The sequence below is a fragment of the Rhodamnia argentea genome, chromosome 3 (genome assembly GCF_020921035.1).
Source record: "Rhodamnia argentea isolate NSW1041297 chromosome 3, ASM2092103v1, whole genome shotgun sequence".
NCBI lineage: Eukaryota > Viridiplantae > Streptophyta > Magnoliopsida > Myrtales > Myrtaceae > Rhodamnia > Rhodamnia argentea.
Genome location: NC_063152.1, coordinates 13549998 through 13572336, shown reverse-complemented (window position 1 = coordinate 13572336; position 22339 = coordinate 13549998). Strand labels below are relative to the sequence as shown.

The 22339-nt window shown below is 37.0% G+C and overlaps 2 protein-coding genes across 3 annotated transcripts; one reads left to right on the top strand and one right to left on the bottom strand.

Moving 5' to 3' along the window:
• Positions 1-12301: 12301 nt before the first annotated feature.
• Positions 12302-14853, top strand: LOC115757023 (cold-regulated 413 inner membrane protein 1, chloroplastic-like). The gene is made up of 6 exons (XM_030697098.2): positions 12302-12602; positions 12722-12853; positions 13363-13458; positions 13733-13797; positions 14392-14461; positions 14547-14853. The coding sequence occupies exons 1-6, from the start codon at positions 12436-12438 to the stop codon at positions 14707-14709; spliced, it is 693 nt and encodes a 230-aa protein (XP_030552958.2). The 5' UTR covers positions 12302-12435; the 3' UTR covers positions 14710-14853.
• Positions 14854-16814: 1961 nt separating this feature from the next.
• LOC115730091 (PLASMODESMATA CALLOSE-BINDING PROTEIN 2-like) lies at positions 16815-18785 on the bottom strand. Of its 2 annotated transcripts, none has more exons than XM_030660674.2 (4): positions 18422-18785; positions 17819-18310; positions 17507-17540; positions 16815-17421 (listed from the first exon to the last, which is right to left on the bottom strand). In XM_030660674.2, the coding sequence occupies exons 1-4, from the start codon at positions 18480-18482 to the stop codon at positions 17169-17171; spliced, it is 840 nt and encodes a 279-aa protein (XP_030516534.1). In that variant the 5' UTR covers positions 18483-18785; the 3' UTR covers positions 16815-17168. The 2 variants fall into 2 exon arrangements, with proteins under 2 accessions (XP_030516534.1, XP_030516535.1); XM_030660675.2 differs by having other exon boundaries at positions 17507-17537; positions 18422-18782.
• Positions 18786-22339: the final 3554 nt, after the last annotated feature.

Sequence of the window (22339 nt, the reverse complement as noted above, 5' to 3'; positions counted from 1 at the left end):
TTTTTTTACGTGGCAGACAGTGAGATGGACATTTGTGAAGTGGTGTTGTCTGTGAGCTGTCCTCGTTCGTTAAATGGAGCTGACGTTACAGGTGAGGTCCTTTTTTCTGCACGTTTTTGGTTTGCCGCCGATCTCGGCGTCCAAAACACTTTGCACGTTTGAGGTTATCGTATGGCTGAATCGGAGGAAATTCTTCACCCATACTATTTTGAAGTCGTAAAAGGTTCTTTTTTGTTTGCTTAAGCACTTACATTACTCTAAAGAAGTTTTCTTGCGAAATATATTTTACTTGTCTCAAGTAGTGGCCGAGATGTTAGCTTGTTTTTACAAACAGTACTTTGAATAGAGCTTTAAATACTTTCTGTAAGCTTTTTGTTCCAGCATGAAATTGCCTAATCTTGCACATGTAATTCATGATTTGCAAAAAGATTTTAATTCTAAAGTAGGAATAGATTTTCAAGTGACCTTGAAGCATATAATAAGTATGTGGCATAAATAGGCTGATGTTATGGAGGGGTGAATGATCAGATTTATAAAAATTCAAACAAAAAAATAACTCGACGAACTTTTTTGTATAATTGTGAAGAGTTTTCTCGCTATTCATGTGAATCAAGAAAAGAAAAATGAAAGACTTGAAGTTAGATTTCGTTGTTATGCTCTTGTTAGCTTTAATATTGAAAACGGTGTTTGTGAAGTCATGCAGAATGTTTATGAGCATAATCATGCATTTATACTAGAAAATCAAACACACTTCATAAGATGTGGAAGAACGATCTTGCTAAAGCTGACATTGGGTTGAATATGGCATCTAAGTTCTTGGCAAATGCAGCAGGAGAAAGCCAAAACTTGGATTTCAACCTGCGTGATTGTCAAAAAAAATTTGCAGATCGAAAGATTAAATTGTTTAAGTGATGGAGATTGTCAAAGTCTTTTGAATCGTTTTAACCGCATGCAAATGCAAAACCCAATGTACTTCTACACCGTACGTGTAGATCGAGATGGTACGTTGACCAATCTATATTAGAGAGATCATTTTATCCAATTTTGATTATATGATTGTTTTATGATGTGATGATGTTTGTTTCCATGTATCTTACTTATAAAGATGATATGATATATGCACCTTTTGTTGGCTAATCAACGTTGGAAGAATACTTTGTTTTGAATTTGCATTTTTGTTGGACGAGATTGCAAATTCGCTTTCTAGTTATTTGAGGTGTTTTGGAGTCTATGGAAAATAAGGCTCTACTATATGCACTAATTAAGACCAACTTTTGGCAAAGGTCATCCGAATGGTGTTTTTGATTGCATAATATTATATACACACTTGGTACATTGGGAAAAATGCTAACCAAAGTATTTCATATCTTTATAAATATTTCTCAAACCTTATGTATAGATGCAAATCGGATGATGATAATTTGAATCTACTTGAAATAAAATGGAGGAGGAGTGGAGCATTGAAATAATAGTTGGCTTAAGAGGTTATATGACTTGAGGCATAAATGGACTAATATCAAGTCAAACAAGCAAGAGCATCGATAATGTCTTCCCACAAATGTCGGTTAAGACATTGACCCTTGTAAAAACTTGCACACTACTCATAAGAACTATTGAAACATGTGAGAGAAATTAAAAGTCGTGATGATCAAAGTTCTCATGAGAAGCCCCAATTTTAAGGTTCTTAGGAGTGGTGTACAAGTTTTTACAAGGGTCAATGTCTTATTCGGGATGTGTTGGAAGACATTATCAGTGTTCTCGCTCCTTTGACTTGATATTATATCACATGAAAAAGTTATGTAGCTCCAACACTCTCTCGAGGCTATCGTGTGCGTGTCAAATTCATATCGGTGTTCGATAAGCGCCCGGCCGCTCACGACCCACAATTAACAAAAAGGGACTCGTGAGTCTCGAGGAAATTTGGAAAAATGCCAATCTTTAGGGGCAAAAATGTAAATTTTGAAAACCTAATATTGTGAAACCAAAATTTGCCCGTCCTAAATCACTAACCCTAATTTCATTGTCCTATCTCGCTCTCTATCTCTACTATCGTCCTCTCTTGCTCTCGACTCCGCTCTTGCACAACACCGTGGCCTCGCCTCACGTCACTTCACTAACATCGGCAAAAAGCTTGAGCCCTCGGAGTTTAACGAGTGAGAGCCTATAAGATAGGGTAATTTCTAATTTGTGATGTTTGGGTGTCCTTTGTGAACTTGAATGTCCCCCCTTCTTTTATGCTAGATGGTGGTTGTTCCCTTTGGGATTTGAAGATTGTTTTTTGATATGGAATGTCCAATGTGGTAGAGTTGCTTGTCCTCTTTGTTGTTCTTTTTTCGTCCTAGGTTTGGCTATTATGTCATTAATTTGTTCAATTAATTCATGGTGGCTTATCGTTGCGGGCATGAAGCGTGTTTATTTTTCACGAATGAATCGGTTTTAGCTTATTGGATTGGATCGTATTGCAAAGAGAGTGTACGAGTAGATGAATCATAAAGACAAATACGAGTTTCTCAAGAGCTAATCTAATATTGGTTGTATGTTGAACATAAATCCATGCTCATATTATTATTGCTTCTTTGTCGGCCTCTAGCTTTAGTACATATGAAATTTATAGTTCTTGTAATTGTATTTTTTGTAGAGTGATATCCACCAATGAAAAATTAAATAAACCAATGTGAATGTATACTACTAGGTTCGCTAATCATGGCAATGGAGGGTGGAATTTGTCTTGGAAATGTAAATTTTGTAAAAAAGATTTTAAGAGTTCATACATGAGAGTTAGGGCCCATTTGTTGATAACATGTGAACAATAGATGGGAAAATGCGGAAAAAGAGAAAAAAAGGATCTTTTGGAGATGAAAAGATTAGATAGAGAGGTCAATGCTAGAAAAATGAGTAATGCGCCTAGAAATGTATTTTTGCCTCTTTCTAGTGTTTCAGCTAGTTGTGATGGTTGTACCGTTGAGATGGATTTATCTTTTGACTCTAGAAAAAGGAAGATTGAAAGTGAGAGTGGATGATCAATTGAAAAGGCGTTCAACATGACACAACAAAAACATTTAGATTATGAGATTGCTAAGGTGTTCTATTCAACGAGTTTACCATTTAACCGAGCATGGAACCTTTACTTTCAATTATCTTTCTCTTATGTTGCTAATCACAATATCACTAGGTATGTACCATTGAAACAAATTGTTGCAAGAAGAGAAGGCAAATATTGAGAGGTTGTGTACACCTATTACAAACACGTGAAAAGAGAATGGAGTAAGTGTTGTGAGTGATGGATGGAGTGACTCACAAAGAAGATCACTAATTAATTTTATGGTAGTGTCGAATGAAGTCTTATGTTTATAAAATCGGTTGATTGTTCGGGAGAAACGATGGGCATGTATTTTATTTTTAATGAAGTTGGGGCATGAAAATGTGATCCAAGTCTTCACGAATAATGCTTCAAATTGTAAGGGCGTGAGACAACTCATTAAACAAAAATTTCCATCCATTGTTTGGATACCTTGTTTGGTGCGCACCCTTAATTTAGCTCTAAATGAAATTTATGTCATGAAAAATGTGGAGACCAATCAAGTAGTATATTAGGAATATAGTTAGATATCAAAGATTGTTGAGGATATTATGCACATCAAACATTTCATCATTGACCATTCCATGAATTAGCAATATACAATGAGTTTGTTCATTTGAAGTTGCTTTTTATTGCAAATACACATTATGCTTCAATGATTGTGATGCTTATGAGGTTTAAGTTGATAAAAAGTGGTCTTCAAAACATGATTATTTGTGATAAATGAAGTATCTATCCAAATGATAATCAAGGGAGGGCTAAGTTTGTCATGAAGAAGGTGTTGGATGATTTTGATGGAATTCAATTGATTATATACTTTTATTTACGGCTCATATTTATGACTTATTTAGAATTTGTGATATCGACAAGTCTTGTCTTTACTTGATTTATGACAAGTGGGTTCAATAATTGAAAAAATGAAGAGAGCTATATATATGCATGAAGTCAAAAGGTTAGATGAGCAGTTTACATTTTGAGAGGTGGTTCCTACAATTTTTGTGAATCTTTGGACTAAGAACAACACTTCACTTCATTGCTTGACATATGCCTTGAATCCTAGGTAAGTTCTAAACTTATATGAGAGTAGTACTATAATGATCATTCTTTCTTTGACATGATGATATAATACTCAACCTCATTGCTTGGTACTATAGTGATTAAGGGCTCAATGAAGATTCTTATTCAAGTTTCTCCATGCAAGAATTATGAGATCAACCAAGAAAAAAGAAATGCATGAGAAAATACTTTTCTAACTTGGATGAGCGATACAAGGTGAATATGGAGTGTACATTTTGCATGCAAAAGTGGGGGTTTTAAGAACTTGATTCCATTTAAGATTGATATTTTATGGAACTTAAGGCATGATGGGTTCATAATGGTGCATGTCCACCTATGCTTCACAACATAGCTATAAAACTTTTTGCACAACCTCTTCTTCTTCATCATGTGTTGAGAGGAGTTTTGAGTACTTACTTTTTTGTGCACTCGACGAGAGTAAATAAGATGACCCCAAAACGTGTAGAAGATTTGGTTTTGATTCATAGCAATCATCGACTTTTATCAAGAAAAAACCCACCATATTTAGGTGGAGAGACCAAGGTGTTGGATATTGGTGCGGATGCATTTGACACGTTTAAAGATTTTTTTTTTTTCACGTTTGAAGATGTTAGGGTTCTTAAAGTTGTGAATCTTTCACTTGATGAGTCGGATATGAAATCCGTTGTTTTGTGAGGAGCAGATAATGTAGATAAATGACTTATTATATTTTATGGTGAAATGGGAATTGTTTTTTACTTTCGACGTATCGTTTATATTATACTAGCACAAGACATGATACGTGATATGACACGACACGTCGACACGTGATTTCTAAAAAAAGAGAGAATAAATAAATAATAAAAAAAGGGCCTAGAATGAATTTGTACTAAAAACAATGATCCACCATGTTTCAAATTGGAAAATTTAACTACATTTCATTTCAATAATCCATATAACTTAGATGAAAAAAGAACAAGTAATCTACAATCCACATTCCACCATTAAGTTTAACATTTTTCAATAAGTCGAGAACAAAAAACAATCTTTATTTCACCATCAAATATAACAAGACGTCATTTATCTACATTATCCGCTCCTTTTGGTAAAAGAACGGACTCTACATCTTGTTCAACAAGTGAAAGGCTCGCATCAAACATTCTTAAATGTGTCAAATGTATCTCCGCCAATATCCCACATCTTGATCTTTCCTTATAAATATTGTGGGTTTTTTCTTGATAGAAGACAAATGTTGATGTGAATAAAAACAAAATCTTCTACACGTTTTGGGGTCTTTCTTATTTCTTCTCGCCAAGACATAAGGGAGTAAGTACTCAAATTTCTATCGGCACAAATGATGAAGAAGGTTGTGCAAGAAGTTCGAAGGCTATGCCTTGAAGCCTTGAAGCATAGATGTACATGCGCCTTAGGTTCAATAAAATACCGATCTTGAATGAAATCTTGGAGACGTCCACTTTTGCACGCAAAATCTACATACTCCATATTCACCTTATGACGCTCATTCAAGTTAGAAAAATATTTTCTAATGTATTTTTTTTCTTTCTTAGTTGATCTCATAATCCTTGTATGGAGAAACTCGAGTGGGATCTTCATTGAGCCGATTGATCACTAATTCATCTTATAAGTATTATATCATCATGTCAAAGAAAGAATAACCACCTCATAATATGTAGACTCATCATCTAGCCTTTTCACTTCATACATATACATATGTAACTTTTTCAATTATTGAATTACATCAGTTATAAATCAAGTGAAGGCAAGCTTGTTGGTGTCTCAAATTCTAAGCATGTTATAAATAAGAACCATGAAGAAAAGTATACAATAAATTGAATCCGTTAAAAACTTAGCATTCCCTTGATTATCATTTCGATAGATACTCCATTTCTCACAAGTAATTATGTTTTTAAGATCACTTTTTATCAACTTAAACCTCTTAAGCATCACAATCATCGAAGCAAAATGTATATTCGTTAGGGCAAGCAACTTCAAGTGATCAAATTTATTGTATATTGCTAATCTCATGAAATGGTTTATGATGAAATGTTTGATGAAGATAACATCCTCGGCAATCTCAAAATCTAACTACATTTCTCATAAACTACTTGATTGGTCTTCACATTCTTTGCTGTTTAAATGTTCGTTAAAGCCATATTAAGTGTGTGCACCACACAAGGCGCCCAAGCAATAGATATGGAAATTCTTACTCGATGAGTTGCACTACGGACCTTCTGTAGGATAATTGCCGTTACGGACCTTCCGTAAAAGTAAATTTACCGGATATAAACAACAAGGAATTCAAAATCCCTATTTCAAAGATAATCCACTCGATTCTCTCCGTGACATATACATGTATACATGTAAAGAGTGCGGTAGAGATGTAAGTTTCAAGAACAAAGGAAAATATAACGGAAATATCGCACTTCAAACTACACAAAACAGTAATTCAAAAGTTATCATCCACAAGAAAAAAGATTCACATGAAAACTTACTTTTTAGAAGTTCATTTTGCAGTAATACATTTCCACGGTTACAAAAAAATTAACCACCCCCCAACCCCCACAAAAAAAAAAATTGTGAGATATTATCTTATATATTCATTGAGGTTGATTTTTACAACTTAAGATGGAGAAAAGAAAGACTTTTGATAATATTGGTCAGATAATACTGAAATAGTATTGCTGATCATTAAGGGTAGATTGAAAACTGGCGGTTGAATTTCATTGGTCTTTGCTAATACATAGAGCGATAGTCATTAAAATTACATTTTAGCAATGTATTTGACAATATTCAAATTCCTTATTTTCTTACTATATATGATTTTTTTTTTATAAAGGCTAGGGATACTAATCTCCCCTCGCCTCAGCCATATTGCCGTGCCTATTGAGGTAAGAAGTTCTAATCAGTCGCCACTTACAGCCCATGTGATTTCTTGGCGTGATGCAACATTTAAATATCCAATAAAACATTCCTAGTTGCACTTTCTTTTTTTTGTATGCCAAGCAAAAGTATATGCACTGCAATCAAGTGACCCGCCTTCTTGCAATAGTGGCATATGATTGCGGACATGTCTCATTGGCCTGATGCACCAGCAGAGCTTCCAGATTGAAGATTCTGACCACAAGGTCGATATCCCAAAGCATATTCGGGGCTCAAGTCGAGTCTCCTCGAATCTCTAGCTCTTATCTTAGTGACTCTTGATCTTTTCTTTTCTAGTTTTTTTTTTTTTTTTCTGAGTGTTAAAAAAAAAAAGGGTAAATTTTTCATTTGCAGATGAATTGGATCCACCCCGATTCGTTTTTTCTTATTTAAAATTTCCAAGTTTACTAAAATAGCACGCGCGTGTGTGTATATTATAGGTGAGCCTTACAAGTGTTGCTTCGTGAAAGCTCGAGATTGGCGGCGAGATCTTAGATCATACTTTATCCTGTTGCAATGCAGTAAAGAGTTTTTAACAATGTGGACTCTAAGCGAAGCAAATTAAAGATAACTTAGTTTACCCCTACATCTTTCTAGTGGCTTGATTTCTCCTTGTTTGGATTGCCATATGGTAAGATATTGCTCATTGAACACTGTCGCCCTCGTCCATTTATGGACTTCTGGAGGTTTGGCCATTGAGATCTCTTCACCATCTGTTACTGTCATTTCTGCCTCTTGACTTCCAACAAGTCTAGGCAACACTGTGCTCTTCACATGCCAGGCTTTGCTGAGTCCACCAAGAATGCCTCTTTACTTCTGCTTGATTGGATTTTTGGAGAAAACTTTTTGATAAATGCAAAAGATTAGGGTTTTTCGAAATGAAGAAATTATCCAAAAAATTCTAAGCCGGTTGTAATTTTGTCAATTTAGTCCTAAACATTTTAATTTTGCTAATTTAGTCCCAACATTTTTAAATTTTGTCAATTAAGTCCATCCGGCCAATCTTGACTAAAAATAGCTAACGTAGATGACGGCCACCTACCCAATGCTGACATGGACAACCTTTACTAATATTTTAATAAAATATTCAATTTTTTTAATCTTTTATTCCTCACTTTTTCTGCACTTTTTTTTTTTTTGCTGTGGCTGGCCCTCACTAGCAACTGGACAAGGTCACCCAGCCTTCACCGGCCGCGAATGAGGCCGGACGACCCTTGCCTAGTGGTATGTGAGCACCTGGTGACCCTCGTAGGCCAGAGTAAAGAAAAATTTAACAAGAAAATAAAAATTAATAAAAAATGAAAATAAAAAATGAAAATATTTGGAAATATATTAAAATATATTATTAAAAACCATCCATGTCAGGCGTAGCAATACCACGTAAAATGGCTGGCATCCACGTCGGCGATATTCGGTAAAAACTAACCGGATGGACCGAATTGGCAAAATTAAAAAGGTTTATGATTGAATTGGTAAAAGTGCAATAGGTTTAGGACTTTTTGAACAATTTTCCCTTCGTAATGCATATTGTATTTGATAAAGTGTAATTTAAATGTGCATTAGAAAATCAGTACTGATTTAAATGATATTTGAAAAAATACACTGGTGAAGGACTTCTGTTCTTGTGTTTCATAAAAGAACGCCGGCGAAGAGTTACCGGCAAGCCAAATCACAATAAGATTTCACATGGGGATCCCTGGACATGGTCCTCAAGAACCTCAATATTGGGCAGAACTTCTTGTCCAATTCAAGTTTGTAATCTTCTTTTAGTTTGGTACAACGATACTAATGTTATATTCAACTACTCTTCATACTTTTCAATTGATTACTAAGCTTTTTGAAAATTCAATTTGATATATGATAGGGGCAAGAGCCGCTACTATGCTCGAGCAAAGGTTGATGTAATAATCGGGGAAAAGTACACTAGAAGTGCCATAACTTTTGCATGGCGTTCACTTGAGTGCCATAACTTTCAAAACGTTCACTTAAGTGCCATAACTTTTAAAAATCGTTTACTTGAGTGTCATGTTGATGTGGCAATGGAAAACCAACGTAAGGAAAAGGTTTACGCCGGAAAAGCTCGTGCCGGAAATACGTAGACGTCGGAAAGATGACGTGGCATGCCGAAACGCTGACGTGGCACGCTGGAAAAGTTACTGTAGCACTTAAGTGAACAATTTTGCTCAGGCGTAACACTTAAGTGAACAATTTTTTAAAGTTATGGCACTTAAGTGAACGTTTTGAAAGTTATGGCATTCAAGTGAACGCCGTACACAAGTTATGGCACTTCTAGTGTACTTTTTCCTAATAATCATAATTAAGTCGAGGAGGTTTGCTCCTGATGTTCTTTAATCTTGCGGAAGGATTAGCTTCGAGCCGAATTAACACCGAAGTAGGGTGAAGTTGAGAGGGCATGATAGGAGAAGCGGGAATATAAAGGTTTCAATTAAGAAAAATCCCCGTATGAATCAATTGATGATGCATTTGTAGTGGGAGAGTCAGTGCACTCAATAATCTCAGATTGGTGCCTCACGACACATTGACCTTAAATTAATTTTCATCTTGTCAACATTCTAAAACACTTACTCTCATGGCATATTTATCCTACATAAATATTCATACCACAAAAAATCCCAAAATGGCACCCTTAACTCAAGCATCAGTTTGGTATTTCTCTTTGTGGGTCGAAAATTTGTTTTTGTGATATATGTCATAGGGATATTGATTTGGGACTTTTCATGGGAAGAAAATTAATTTAAGGTAAATGTGTGATGAAGACTGGTTTGGCATATTTTATAAGATGAAAACTAACTTTAATCTATGTTGAAGATATCGGTTTGCGATTAATATTATCAAATTGCATCAATGGTCAAGCACCTAAAAGTCATAAAATAGCAAAAAAGTACAAATTGGATGATCCAAGGCACTCAAGAATCATCAAGGAATTAAAACCTAAGGACGTGGCCGCACCTAATTGGTCAAGATAAAGCCTAAATTCTTTGGCAAGGAAGTTTCCATCACATTCTTGGGAAAAAGAACAAAAGAAAAGGGAAAACCTTCGATCGCATGCTATTGCCAGTAGCATAATGAATCCATCTTCATGGTCAAGTGTATCGGATTCCAGCACAAGTCTATTGACTAAAAGAGGTCAAAATTTTGAAAAAAAAAAAAAATGCATTAGTTATTAGGAATCATATTTGCAAATTTCACCTAAATTTAGTGGCCATCATACAAATCAACTTTTACTTACCTGAGACAAAGGTTTTGAAGAATATATGGAAACTGATTGTATTAGTTCTCAAATTTTGACCCAACGTACAATATTATCATTAGACCTATTTAATTAGTTAAATAGAATACTATGAAAAGTCTCGAACCGGTACATTTACAACAAATTTTTCTCGAACTAATTTTTGGACCACAAAAAATCCTAAATTGGTATATTTGTAACAAATTTGCCCTCTACTAGTTTCCATTAAATTTGACCTTTAAATTGCTAAATTAGATGACAAGTGGCTATTGACGGGTTTATCAATTTGAGGTTTTCATTCTCCGTTTGTTACATATGTACTAATTTGGAGTTTTTTTTTTGTGATATTAACTTAATTTTACAAAAACTAACGATGATAAATTTGTCACATAAATTTATCACAAGTGTACTCATTTGAGGTTTTGTGGTAAAAAAAATTAATTTGGGGGAAATTTATCAAATGTATACTAGTTTGAGGTTTTTGATGGTCAAAAAAATAATTTGGGGTAAATTTATCACAAGTTACTAATTTGAGGTTTTTCATGGCATTATCCTTTAGTTAAATCTAGTCCTTAAATTATTCTTATATATTTAATTTAGTCCCTAACCTTTTGCAATAAAATCAAACCCATCCTTGTACAATTCACAAGTATTAATGGTTACATTATTGTCCAAATTTTTCCGTCTCAATTTATTTCTTAAATCTACAAAAAAATACGCTATCTTTTTTTGTTACGTTTTCACTCTCTTTTTAACCCTTTATGGATATTGCAATAGTTTTATTTAAGTATATTCCGACCTAAACCAATTTAATATTCTTTCTATCCTCTTTGTCGAAGCCATCCTGTCATACTAGCGTGAGATTTTCCGACTACAAACAATAGATGGACTTAACTGGAGTTTCAAAATGCATTATATGTGCAAGTTTTAGGACTTAAATAGAAGACAAAAACATTTTAAGATTTATTCGTTTGTTTCGTGAAAATTGAACGATTCAAAAAATATTTTTTAAAAAGGCATTCTCTTGTATCTTTTGGAAAGATGATTCAATCAAAAATATTTTCATCATTTACCAAAATATTTAGACATAGATTATTATCAGTGATAAATTTTTTTAATTGACTAATTATTTTCGACAATATCATTTTTAGCAAAACAAATGGATATTTGAGAATCGAAAACTCCAATCATTGTCCGCTAAAAATTATCAAGGATCTTCACAAGATATGCAATGTGATTGTTTGTTTTTAAGTTCTTACCCTATGTGCAAAGTCATCATGGACTCTTTTGATTAGTTAAATTTGGTTACTAAACGATTTATAAATGTTCAATTTAATCCTTAAACTTTCGGTTTGTTCAATCTAGTGCCTCAACTTTTCGCAATAAAACAAAACCGATCCTCGCATAGTTCACAAGTATTAAAGGTTACATTATTGCCCAAATTTTTTCATCTCAATTTATTCCTTAAATCCACAGAAAATAATATTCTTTTTAACTACATTTTCACTCTCTTTTTAAGCCTTTATGGATTTTGCGATAGTTCTATTTAAGTATATTCCGACTTAAACCGATTTTATACTCTTTCTATCCTTTTTGTCCGAAGTCATCCTCTCACACTAGTGTGAGATTTTCCGAGTACAAACAATAGATGGACTTCATGGAAGTTTCAAAATGCATTTCATATGCAAATTGTAAGACTTAAATAGAAGCGGAAAATAAATGATTAAAAAACTATATTTTTTAAAAAGTATTTGTCCATATCATTTACAAAAATGATTTATCAAAAATATTTTTATCGTTCTCGAAAATATGCAGATATGAATTATTTTCACAAATGAATTATTGATTAATATTTTTCAACAATACAAATTATTATTTTTAGCGAAATAAATGGATATGTGAGGATCCAAATCTCCAATCATTGTCCGCCAGAAAAATATCAAGGATCTTCGCGAAACTAAAGTCGAAATCATGGATAATCCTCACACTCTCTCTCTCTCTCTCGATCTCTCGATCTCGCTAGATTTCCTAGTCAGGTCTCTGCTTCTGCACTGTGTCTCTTCCCTCTGGACTTTCGCTGATCTCACTCACTTTCGAGCTTTCGGCCAGCCAAAACCCCAAAAGCAGAGAGATGGCGACCACCTTTTCTCTCTCCTCTCCGAACGCGCTCCCTCTCTTCCACCACATCGACAAGGAGCCGCCACTTCTCTCTCCAAGACCTCCGCTCGGCGTCGTCGGCAGCCGCTTCTCGCCGTCTCTCCCTCCCCGCGCGAGCTCCTTCGCTTACAACCCTCTCAGGTCCGTCTCGTCCGTCTTGAATTCGCTGGTTTCGGCCACCATCGATCTTGGGGACGTACCCAGTAGCGAGCTGGCTTCGAAACTAATGTCGGGTCTTTTTGTGCGATGGTTTTTGCTAGATATTCGGTCGAGGGCCAGAGGATGGCTTTGACCAAGAGGAAGACGAAGAGGAGTGGAGGCGTTGGTGCTGTTTGCTTCGCCGCGCCGCTCACTGTCCGTAATCTCCAGTGGATCTCCACAATCTCTTCCGCGTGAGGCTTTCTTTTTTGTCTCTCTGTGATGGCGTATTTGATGAATGCTGCGATATTTCCTCTCAATGTTAGTTAAATTTGACTCGATATTGTTTTAAGGGTTGTTGATATGGTTCATGGGATGGTCTAAGTTGCCAACTTGGTACTGAGACTTGTGATCGTGCGAACTCGCAAAGTAATTTCGGATTCTATGAACTATATTCCGTTTTTCTTTCGAAATTTATCGCACTCAATGAATTTGAAATTTGACCTTTCAGATCAACATTGATTTAATTGGACACGAGAGTATGGAGAATGTGATCTGATAGCTTTCTTTTTTCAGTAATGCTTTTTGAGAAATGCAGTAACCTTTAGTGTTATTATCCCTTCAGTTGACTGGTCGAGTTTGCTTTTTTCTTGTTAATAGTGTATGAATAAGCTGAGAAGTAGTTATTGGTTCCTTCCAGGTGCTCCTTTTCTGCTCGTTGAGACTGTACAGCATTTTCTTATGATTTTTTGCGCTGATACAGGGTACTGATGCTTGCGAAGGGGACTCCTGTTCAGAAGTCCTTTCTTGTTCCATTGTTTGCTCTGCAAGCACCATCCAGCGTCATTTCATGGGTGAAGTAAGATATCTTCTCATATCTGATGTTGACCTTCTTCACAACCATGCTATTATTTTAACCAGCATTATCCTTCATGGGGTGGTGATGGACTTGTTTCGGCCAAAACTTCTTGACGGAAATGACAGATCTGTGCTTAAGTATTTGTCCTGTTGATGGAGCACAAGATTGTCTCTGCCCTAGTATCATGTCCTGATTGAATTTGTGAAATACTCAATCTGTAATGTGCTTCAGAGTTGCATCTTTGAGTAAAATTCTGGCGATTTGAGTTTTGCAGGGGTGAGTATGGCATGTGGGCTGCCTTCCTGGCACTTCTTGTCCGTCTTTTCTATTACATTCCAGGTATGCTGACTACCTATGCTTGATTTGCTACTGGCATGTGTTTTCACTCTTCCAAATTAGGCGGGATCATACATACTGCCCTGAACTGTTGACTGCCTGGCTATGCATATTTTTTATTTTTCTCTCCTTTGGCATAACTGGGAAACTTGCAGATAGATTGGCATAGTCACTGCCTTTAGGTTACTTACGAAGCATTCTGATGTTTATTTGGTTTCTAAATGGCAGTTTTTCTTGATTTCTGTACAATTTATTCATATTTGCTCTGGTTTTGCAGCAAACTGTGGTTGTGTATGAGATTTTTTTTTTTTTTGACTTATTTTGTGGGTTTACATATCAGAATAAGCTTTATTGTTCACCAGAGGGCTGTCACCAGTCCCCACCAAGCCTAAATTCACAGTAACTCAACACTACATTGAGGGTCAAGGGAACCCCAATGATTTGTTTGGGAATATTGGGGATTGGTGAAATTGAGAGATGGGAGGAGAAAGTTGGAGCCTTGTACTCGATCTTTTTTCTGTGCTGCCTTGTACTTTTAATTCTACAAGTTAACAACGGCTAATTTGGATGAATTCTTATTTTGTGATTTGGCCCTAGGTGAACTTGAGTTGCCATTTATGGCATTGCTACTGGCAATTGTGGCTCCTCAGCAAGTAATGAACTTGAGGTGAGTTAAGTCTTCCTATCGGCAGAGCCATAAGTCGGGCTTTTGTTTATCTTTTTTTTTCTCACATCTATGATGTAATGTACAGGGAAACGCAAGAAGGTGCTATAATCGCAGTGTTAATAGCAGCGTATCTGGGGTTTCAGCACTTCTCCCGCACCGGCTTTCAAAAATCATTCGAGCAAGGTTCCATTGTCGCCACCATAGCCATCGTTTGCATCACGGTTGCCTCGCTTTTGTTCCTAATCTGAATCTCGTGGAAAAGGTTATGAATAGATGTGCCGTGTGTTGTGCCGTGTAGATAGTAGAATCATCGTCGGTCTATGTCCTGGGAGTTGTTCCGTACAATCAGGGACAGTATAGTGTTCTAAGATAGGTTGAGTGGTATACAGAAGTAGATCTCTCTCTTTCTTTTTTTTTTTTTAATGTAATTGGCAAGTTTTGATGTTTCCAACGGACTTTGGACATCTTGTATAATGAATAAATGCCTTTTCCTCAGATGGGTTAGAGATTTTCTCTCTTTTCCTTGTATTTCTGGGCAGTTTTCATTCTGAGGTCTGAGGTGAGAGCGGAAGGTGAGGATTAGACGTGGCCGGTTCCACGGAACCGGCGGTTCCGGTTCCTAAAAAAGGTGGAACCGAAATTGGCCCTTGAAGGGCTGGTTTCGGTTTCGGGTTTGGAACCACCGGTTCCGGGCCGGTTCGGGCCGGTTCCTAGGCCCAAGGCCCAATAACTCTTTTCCCCCAAGCCTCCTCCTTTTTTTTTAAAAGCCTGGTTGGAACCGGCCCGGAACCGGCGGTTCCGGGCCGGTTCCGAAAATTTAGAAACCGGAACCGGCCCTTGAGGGCCGGTTCCGGTTCCGGGCCCACAGTTCCATATGACCATGTCTAGTGAGGATGGAGCTAGTCTCTATATCTATATGATTTCCAGTTGTCCCCGTAGGACTCAGTCCACCGTCATAATGCATATTATATCAATGTATTTTGTCAAAACTCCAAGATAACTTATAAGACAGGCTTCAATGAAAAGATGAGATCTATTATTTATTTGGAGAAAAAGGACACAAAATGGCCCATGAATTTTGGCCCGAATGTCGTATATGAATTTTTAATTTGTTTAATAAGATTATGAATTTTGTATACATATGCAATGTCATCTTTAAATTTTTGAGTAATTTAATATGGTCTTTGAATTTTTTATACATGTTCAATTTAGTCCGTACACTATAGGAAATGTTCATTGTTATTTTCTCATTAATTTAAGTTAATGAAATTTGCTGGTTTGGCTTCCAATTCAGTATACTTGGACGGTAGACAAAAATGAACTTACACATGAATTATCATGTACGATATTCAACTCAAATTATAATTTAATAATTTATCTAATTTGTTTAATTTGGAGAAATGATTATTCATATTATTTAAAGGAAAAAATTATCAAAAAAATTCTAAAGTTATTGGGGAGATGCCAATTGAATTTATAAACCTTTCAATTTGACCTTTCTTTTTGGTGAATTTAGTTATAAATTTTTTGACAATTTGCCAATAAAAATTTTTCAGCCAATTTTGACCAACGATCGCCGATGTAGACATCAAATGTCTTACATGGTACCACTCGGCCGGTGTTGACAAAGACAAATTTTTAATAAATATATTTTAATTTTTTTTGAATATTTATTGTAAATTTTTTTAATTTTGTTTTCCTTCTTCCTTGGCCGGTTGCTAGGCCTTGGCGATGGCCGGCAACCGACCATAGGCAGGCTAGCAAGGGTCGACCTTACCAGCATTAGGCGACGGGAGGTGACGATTGAGCCTTTGTTAGATCCGGCGAGGATCGACCCTTGCCAAATCAAGTGAGAGAGAGCCTCGCTTGGTTAAATCGTCTAAAAGTTTAGGACTAAATTGGCTAAATTAAAAAGTTTAGGATAGAGTTGATATACGCATAATATGTTTAGAACTCTTTTGGTAAATTTTCTAGTTATTTGATAACGTAGACTATTAGAGGTGTTAGCATATTGTTGATTTAATTTTTTTCAAAACCTGCCATTTTTACAAAGCAAATCAAGGGACACTAAATTTGAGTTTATCATCTCAAGTGATGCTTGCTTATCCCTTCATATTTATCTCTTGGTATTTAAAGGAACCAGAGATGGTTCGCTTTGCATTGGAGGAGGGGGGATGATAACGTTTTGACGACACCTTAAAGGAACGTGTTCTTGAGTCACATGTGGTTACTGCACAAATTTGTAGATACCTTATCCCACTTGCTCGGCTTCCTATGTTCCCTTCACCACTATCAAAATCTGAACAATCAATGCTATTTGGTGTCCACGAAGAACAAGTAGACATCTTGCTCATCCAGTAAAACTAAATGAATTATTATCTGTGTTGGCTAATTGTGTATAGAGATTCTTACACTGTATATGACTATTCTGACTCCTATATTGCAACTTATTCTTCTGGGTCCTGCATCTATTCTGATGTTGATGACAAAGACAAGAATACAAGAGATCTCGTGCATCTTGATTGCTTTCGAGGCGGCATCTGTAGGAAGAGAGAACCGCCTCGAAGGTCGATCAGGCTCCGATGAATCAAAATGCCTCCTTGCGTGTCCCGGGTGACCCCTTCAAATGCAAATACCATGAGATATGCAAGGAAGCGATTGAATTGCCTTCTCATGGTAGCGCAGATGCAACTTTCCTTGCAGTGGCTTAGGGACCACGTGCGAGAAGTGACTGTGACAGACAGGCTGCGGTGAGTAGAACCGCTAAGCTGCACGTGATGGAGGTGGCTGAGCTGGGTTGTCCCGTTGGCTCTGCGACCCCAAAGATTGTTGGTGACCCTGGTACAGTTGAAGGTGGGGATTGGTAAACTGGTGTGACAAACGTCGGTGGAGCTGGTGAAGTAAAAGTAGTAGGAGGAGTAAGAGTCATTGGAGTCGGAGTCATCGGAGTCGGAGTTGAGCTGCATTGGAAAGTTCAACCTTGTCATTTTCAGTCAGTTAGCACATCGCAATGAGTGATAAAAAAGAACAGGTTTTGAAGATTACCCGGAAGATGCAAAGTGACAGCTTCCATGGCCTGCCATAAATAAAGAAAAAGGAAAGATCAATGCTAATTAGCCAAATTGATTTTCTGAGGGTGCCAAGATTTCTAAGGTCAAGAAATTTTCTTGATACATAGATTAGTACCATTGAAGTTTGCTCATTGTGGAGCTTTTGTGGGATTGTGAATCAAGTTATTTCCTGTGCTAATTACTCATAGAATTTTGCAGTGATCTTTTCACAAATTTGTTTCTTTTAAAAGGACCAATGATGGATCCCAGTTTTCCAGAAATGGAAGTGTTGACGGAAGTATCTTACTTGGGTCAGTTGAAGTGAGTGTTGCCGTTCCTCCAAAAACACAGCTAGTGGGAATCGGATTCTTCTGGTAGTAGTCGTTGAAGGCGTAGGAGGCATGATCTTGCAGGGTGTTAGGATCATAGCAACTCGCGCCCTGCTGTAGCGCCGAGCAGTCTGAGCCTCCGTAGCCGCAGGCATAGTCGAGAGCCACCTGCAGAGCTGTTTGAGAGGCGGCTGGGTTCGCGATGCACCATTGTCCACTTGATGCCGTCGGCGTGGTAGTTGTCGGAGGCGCGACTTGACTTGGGGTTGGCAACGTGGTGATTGGCGGTGGGGGTGACGCTGGGTTCACAATAGGTATCGAAGAACCTGGAGACGTCGGGTTGACAATGGGGATACTTGCAGGAGTAGTGTCTCGCTGAGCAGCAAATGTGGAAGTTGATAGCAGTGCCCTGTTCTGTTGATGGTGAAGGACTTTGTTATGCTCTTTCGATTGCTGGGCAGCCCCTGAACCTGTGGCGCGTTACAAGAACGAAATTAGGAGCAAATGGGTGGACTTCAAAATTTCATAAACATTCATCTTTGGGATCTCAAGTTGAGATGGCCAAAATCCAGCACAAGTACCTGAATTGAGGCATAGAGAGAAGAGGAAGAGTATGTGGCAATGAAGAACCAAAGGATGCATTGCTTCTGTGATGAGGAGTTGGAATTTCTCCTATGTATCTTATCTGTGAAACAATGATAGAGAAGCCAGAGTTTGTTAAATAAGAGAAGCAACAAGGGCTTTATTGCAGAGAAGGCTTCAGGCATTGGTTCAGAATAGTGAGAAGAGAATTGTAGATGAGAGAGGGTTTTAGGAGGAATCAGAGCTTTCTTGGGCTGAAGAGAGACCCCCAAACAGGAAAGGTGGGGAATTTAGGAAACTTGAGAAAGCAGGCATTTGGGAATTTGGTGGATTTTGGAAGCCAGTGTAAGGTGCCCAAGGAAGGGGGCAAAAGGTGAGAGGCAAAAAGGCCAAAAGGCAAAAGGCAAAAGAGTGATCTGCTTGGGATTTCAATCTGGGTGTATATGGATTCTAAATTTAACATTTAAGGCACTGGTCATGCTAGGGGGCAAGGATTCCTTTCTGCCTTGCACTGCATCATGGGACTAAATGGAAAGGGCAAAGAGAATTTTGGTAATTCCTGTGGTTACTTTACTTTTATGGTCATGTATTGCCAGAGAAGGGAGGCGACATGGGTTGACACATACGGTGCCGTTTGGTTCGGCATTGAATCGCCACTCCGGATTGTGATGGGGAGAGGTGACAGGCTCGCCATTTTGATAATGATGCCTGTTACGACTATCGCGGAAGTGTGAACAAATGCAAAAAAAGAATCGAGCAATAAATAAATTGTCGACACTAAACCTGACATGGGCGATTTACGTGATTCGACGGTGTGGCTACTCCACCAAGCAAGATCAACGAGATGGTTCTACTATAATAGGTAAAGAGAAGATTACATTCGCTCATTGCTCACATTTAATTTCTTCTCCACGCTAGATACAGCAAAACTCACGAGAATCACCGACAAAAAAGGAGTTCTTCTCGCACTCCCAAACTCTTTTGGATGACGCCTCTGAAAAGCTCTTCAGGGTTCTCACAAGTACTGACAAAATACAACATCAAAATTGGCTGGGTAACAATGTTAGATTTGCCGGTAACCCAACCACATCTTGCTTGGTCTGTCTAAGGGCTAGGAAGGCTATTTTCTCATGTCCTCGGATCGTCTGTCTCCTTATCCAAGCCCCCACAAACACTCTTGTAACATCTAGATAGTTACAAACTAGTGCGGGATTCTAACTTAAAGTGGGAAAATTTGGAGTCAACAATCAACAAATCTCCACCTTGGTGAGAAGTCCAACTTTCAGCGCCTCTAGGTTTCTTCATTTGCTGCAAATGCTAACCAAGCCCGAACAGCTTTGGCATTTGGCCAATGGGATAGGCTTTGTTAACATAGTAGTTTGTATAAAGTGGTACGTGACATCGACGTGTTTGGTTTTCTTGTAGTACATTTGAGTTTTAGTCAATTTATTGCACTCTAATTGTCGCGCTAAACATCGATGTTCTTTTGCTGCAATAAACCCAAATCAAAGAGCAAACCTTTGAGCCAAATAGCTTCCTTGACTGCTTCTGTTGACGCCATGTACTCTTGCTTCAGTCATCGACAAAGCAACTACTGACTGCGATCGCCTTTCCGACTGACGGCACCACCGCAAAACTCGCCAACAAAATCCGAATCCATAAAGTTTGTCGTGCCTCTTGTAGCCCGTCTCTCCCCAGAGGTCAAATCGGCAACCTTTAGATCCATTTCACAGCTTCAAAGATCACTTATATACTAGCTCACCATGTATGAAAGTCGTCTTTACATCTAACCGCTCTTGTCCATGAATTGTCGATTCATCGAAGGTGACATCTCGTCCGGGGATTCGTGCCCCAGTCTCTCTAAGAATATGTGCTTATGCTCAACCACCTAAGCCACGAGCGACCTTGGATATTTTCTAGTAATAATAGTTTTTCTATTCCTTATTTTTTTTTTTATATCCTTTGAAAATTGTAAAGAAAAGAATTGTATTGGTGAGATTCGAATGGACGGCCATTTTTCTTTGCGAAAAAGAGCCTCTTTAGGTTTATTGTCCTCTTGCTACAATGGTGTAGTAGGCATGATTGACATATATGGTCTATTCTTAAGCTCTGTTCGTTTCTTGAAAAATAATTTTTAAGAAAATATTTTTCAGATTTTTCGGCGTTTGATTTACCGAAAATAAATGAGTCAAGGAAAACATTTTCTGCCAATAGAACATACACCTTCAAGAGCAGAGAAAATGATTTTTTTCTTTTGAAGAGAGGAAATCATTTTCCCTCATCTTTCATTCTCCACTTCTTCACATTCATTTTCTTTTTAAAATATTTTTTAAAAAATTAAAATTTTTTAATAATTTTAATTTTTAAGATTTTCTTTTTGATTATTTTTTGTTTTTATTTTCTATTTTCCTTCTTCCTCGGCCGAGTGCTGGCCATGGTGACCATCGGCGCCCGTGGCCGATGAACTCAAGGCTCGCCCCGATAAGCCTCGAGCTCGCCATAGGCCGTGAGCTTGAGCTTGCTCGTGGTCATCACCGGCTAGTGGTGGCAGATGTACAAGGAAAAAATAAAAAAAAGAAAAGAAAAAGAAAAGAGAAAAGTAAAGATAAATAAATAATCAAATTTTTAAAAACATAAAAATATTTATTAAAAGTCCTGCACGGATTTTCCATACCGAATGGTGGAAAATATTTTCTAGTTCATTTTTCAGGTTTTGGCACAACACTAGAAAATATTATCAATTTCCTAAAAAATGACTGAATTTTTTTTTTTTTTTTCAGAAACATCTCATTTTACGCTAAATGAGTGGAGCCTAAATCACCAAATTTGCTAGTTCCTGATTTCCCAGAACCTACTAATGTAATCTTATAAAGACAAAGGGCGTGCTCGTGCTTGATGGCCTAGATAAAAACACCGGATAAGATAAATCGTTTCCATTCGCTGCTGTACAGCACCCTCAAATTAGGACAAGCCCGGGTAATAGTCCGAGCCCTAAGGGGGCGGGATAATTTTATCCCACCTTATCCCACCGGACACGAATAAAGACAAACAAAAGAAAAAATAATTAGGATAAGTGCATTGAAAATCTTAAAACTTATCGTGAAAGTACAATTGAGTTTTAAATTTTTTCATAAATGTGCAATTGAGTCTTAAAACTTTTAAAAAGTACAATCAAATCCTAAAGTTTGTCGAATTGATGAAATCAAGTATCTTCGTCGATTGCACTTTTGAAAGTTTTAGGATGCGATTGTACCTTCGTGAAAAGTTTTAGGACTTGATTGCACTTTTTGAAAATTTTAGGGTTCAACTGCACTTTTGTGACAAGTTTTAGGATTTGATTGCATTTTTAAAAATTTTAGAACTCCATTACGCTTTCGTGATAAATTTTTGGACTTTCAATGCACTTATCCCAAATAAAGGCATATCCTAGAAGCAATAGAATCTTAAAAACCACCATGATGATGGCCTATTCAACGAGATCTTTCCTATGTCGCAATGCGACCATTGCAACAAACGCATCGACCATCGCAATAGTCACGCCGGATTAACAAAAAATGAAAGATTTGAAAAATATTTTCCTAAAAACGACATCTTGTATCACTTGAAATAATTTTCACAAATAGTGAAAAATATTTTCATTATCAATAATAATTTACGTCTAAATATTTCGTGAACAATGAAACTATTTTTTCTCCGTCAATTTCAAAACAAATATAGTCTACTGATTACCATAACAATTCAAAAAGCAACTGGAAATAAGAACTTTAAGAGTTTTCTAGTATTGCTTTGAGAAGCAACAAAAGGAGGAATGGAACGATTCCAGACTAATTAAATAATAAAAGCAACAATGAATGCTAAATCAGGTCCCAAACTTGTGTCTTAAACCTCATTTGTCGTGCTTTAGCTGGACAAGGTAG

Bases quoted from the DNA above. Each gene is read 5' to 3' on its own strand.
- LOC115757023 (XM_030697098.2), top strand. From the start codon at position 12,436: ATGGCGACCACCTTTTCTCTCTCCTCTCCGAACGCGCTCCCTCTCTTC. The intron at 12,603-12,721 runs GTCCGTCTCGTC...GGTTTTTGCTAG, and splicing joins TTCGCTTACAACCCTCTCAG to ATATTCGGTCGAGGGCCAGA. The intron at 14,462-14,546 runs GTGAGTTAAGTC...TGTAATGTACAG, and splicing joins CAGCAAGTAATGAACTTGAG to GGAAACGCAAGAAGGTGCTA.
- LOC115730091 (XM_030660674.2), bottom strand. From the start codon at position 18,482: ATGCATCCTTTGGTTCTTCATTGCCACATACTCTTCCTCTTCTCTCTA. The intron at 17,541-17,818 runs GTAAGATACTTC...CTTTATTTATGG, and splicing joins ACTCACTTCAACTGACCCAA to CAGGCCATGGAAGCTGTCAC. The intron at 17,422-17,506 runs GTAATCTTCAAA...TTTCCAATGCAG, and splicing joins TGTCACTTTGCATCTTCCGG to CTCAACTCCGACTCCGATGA.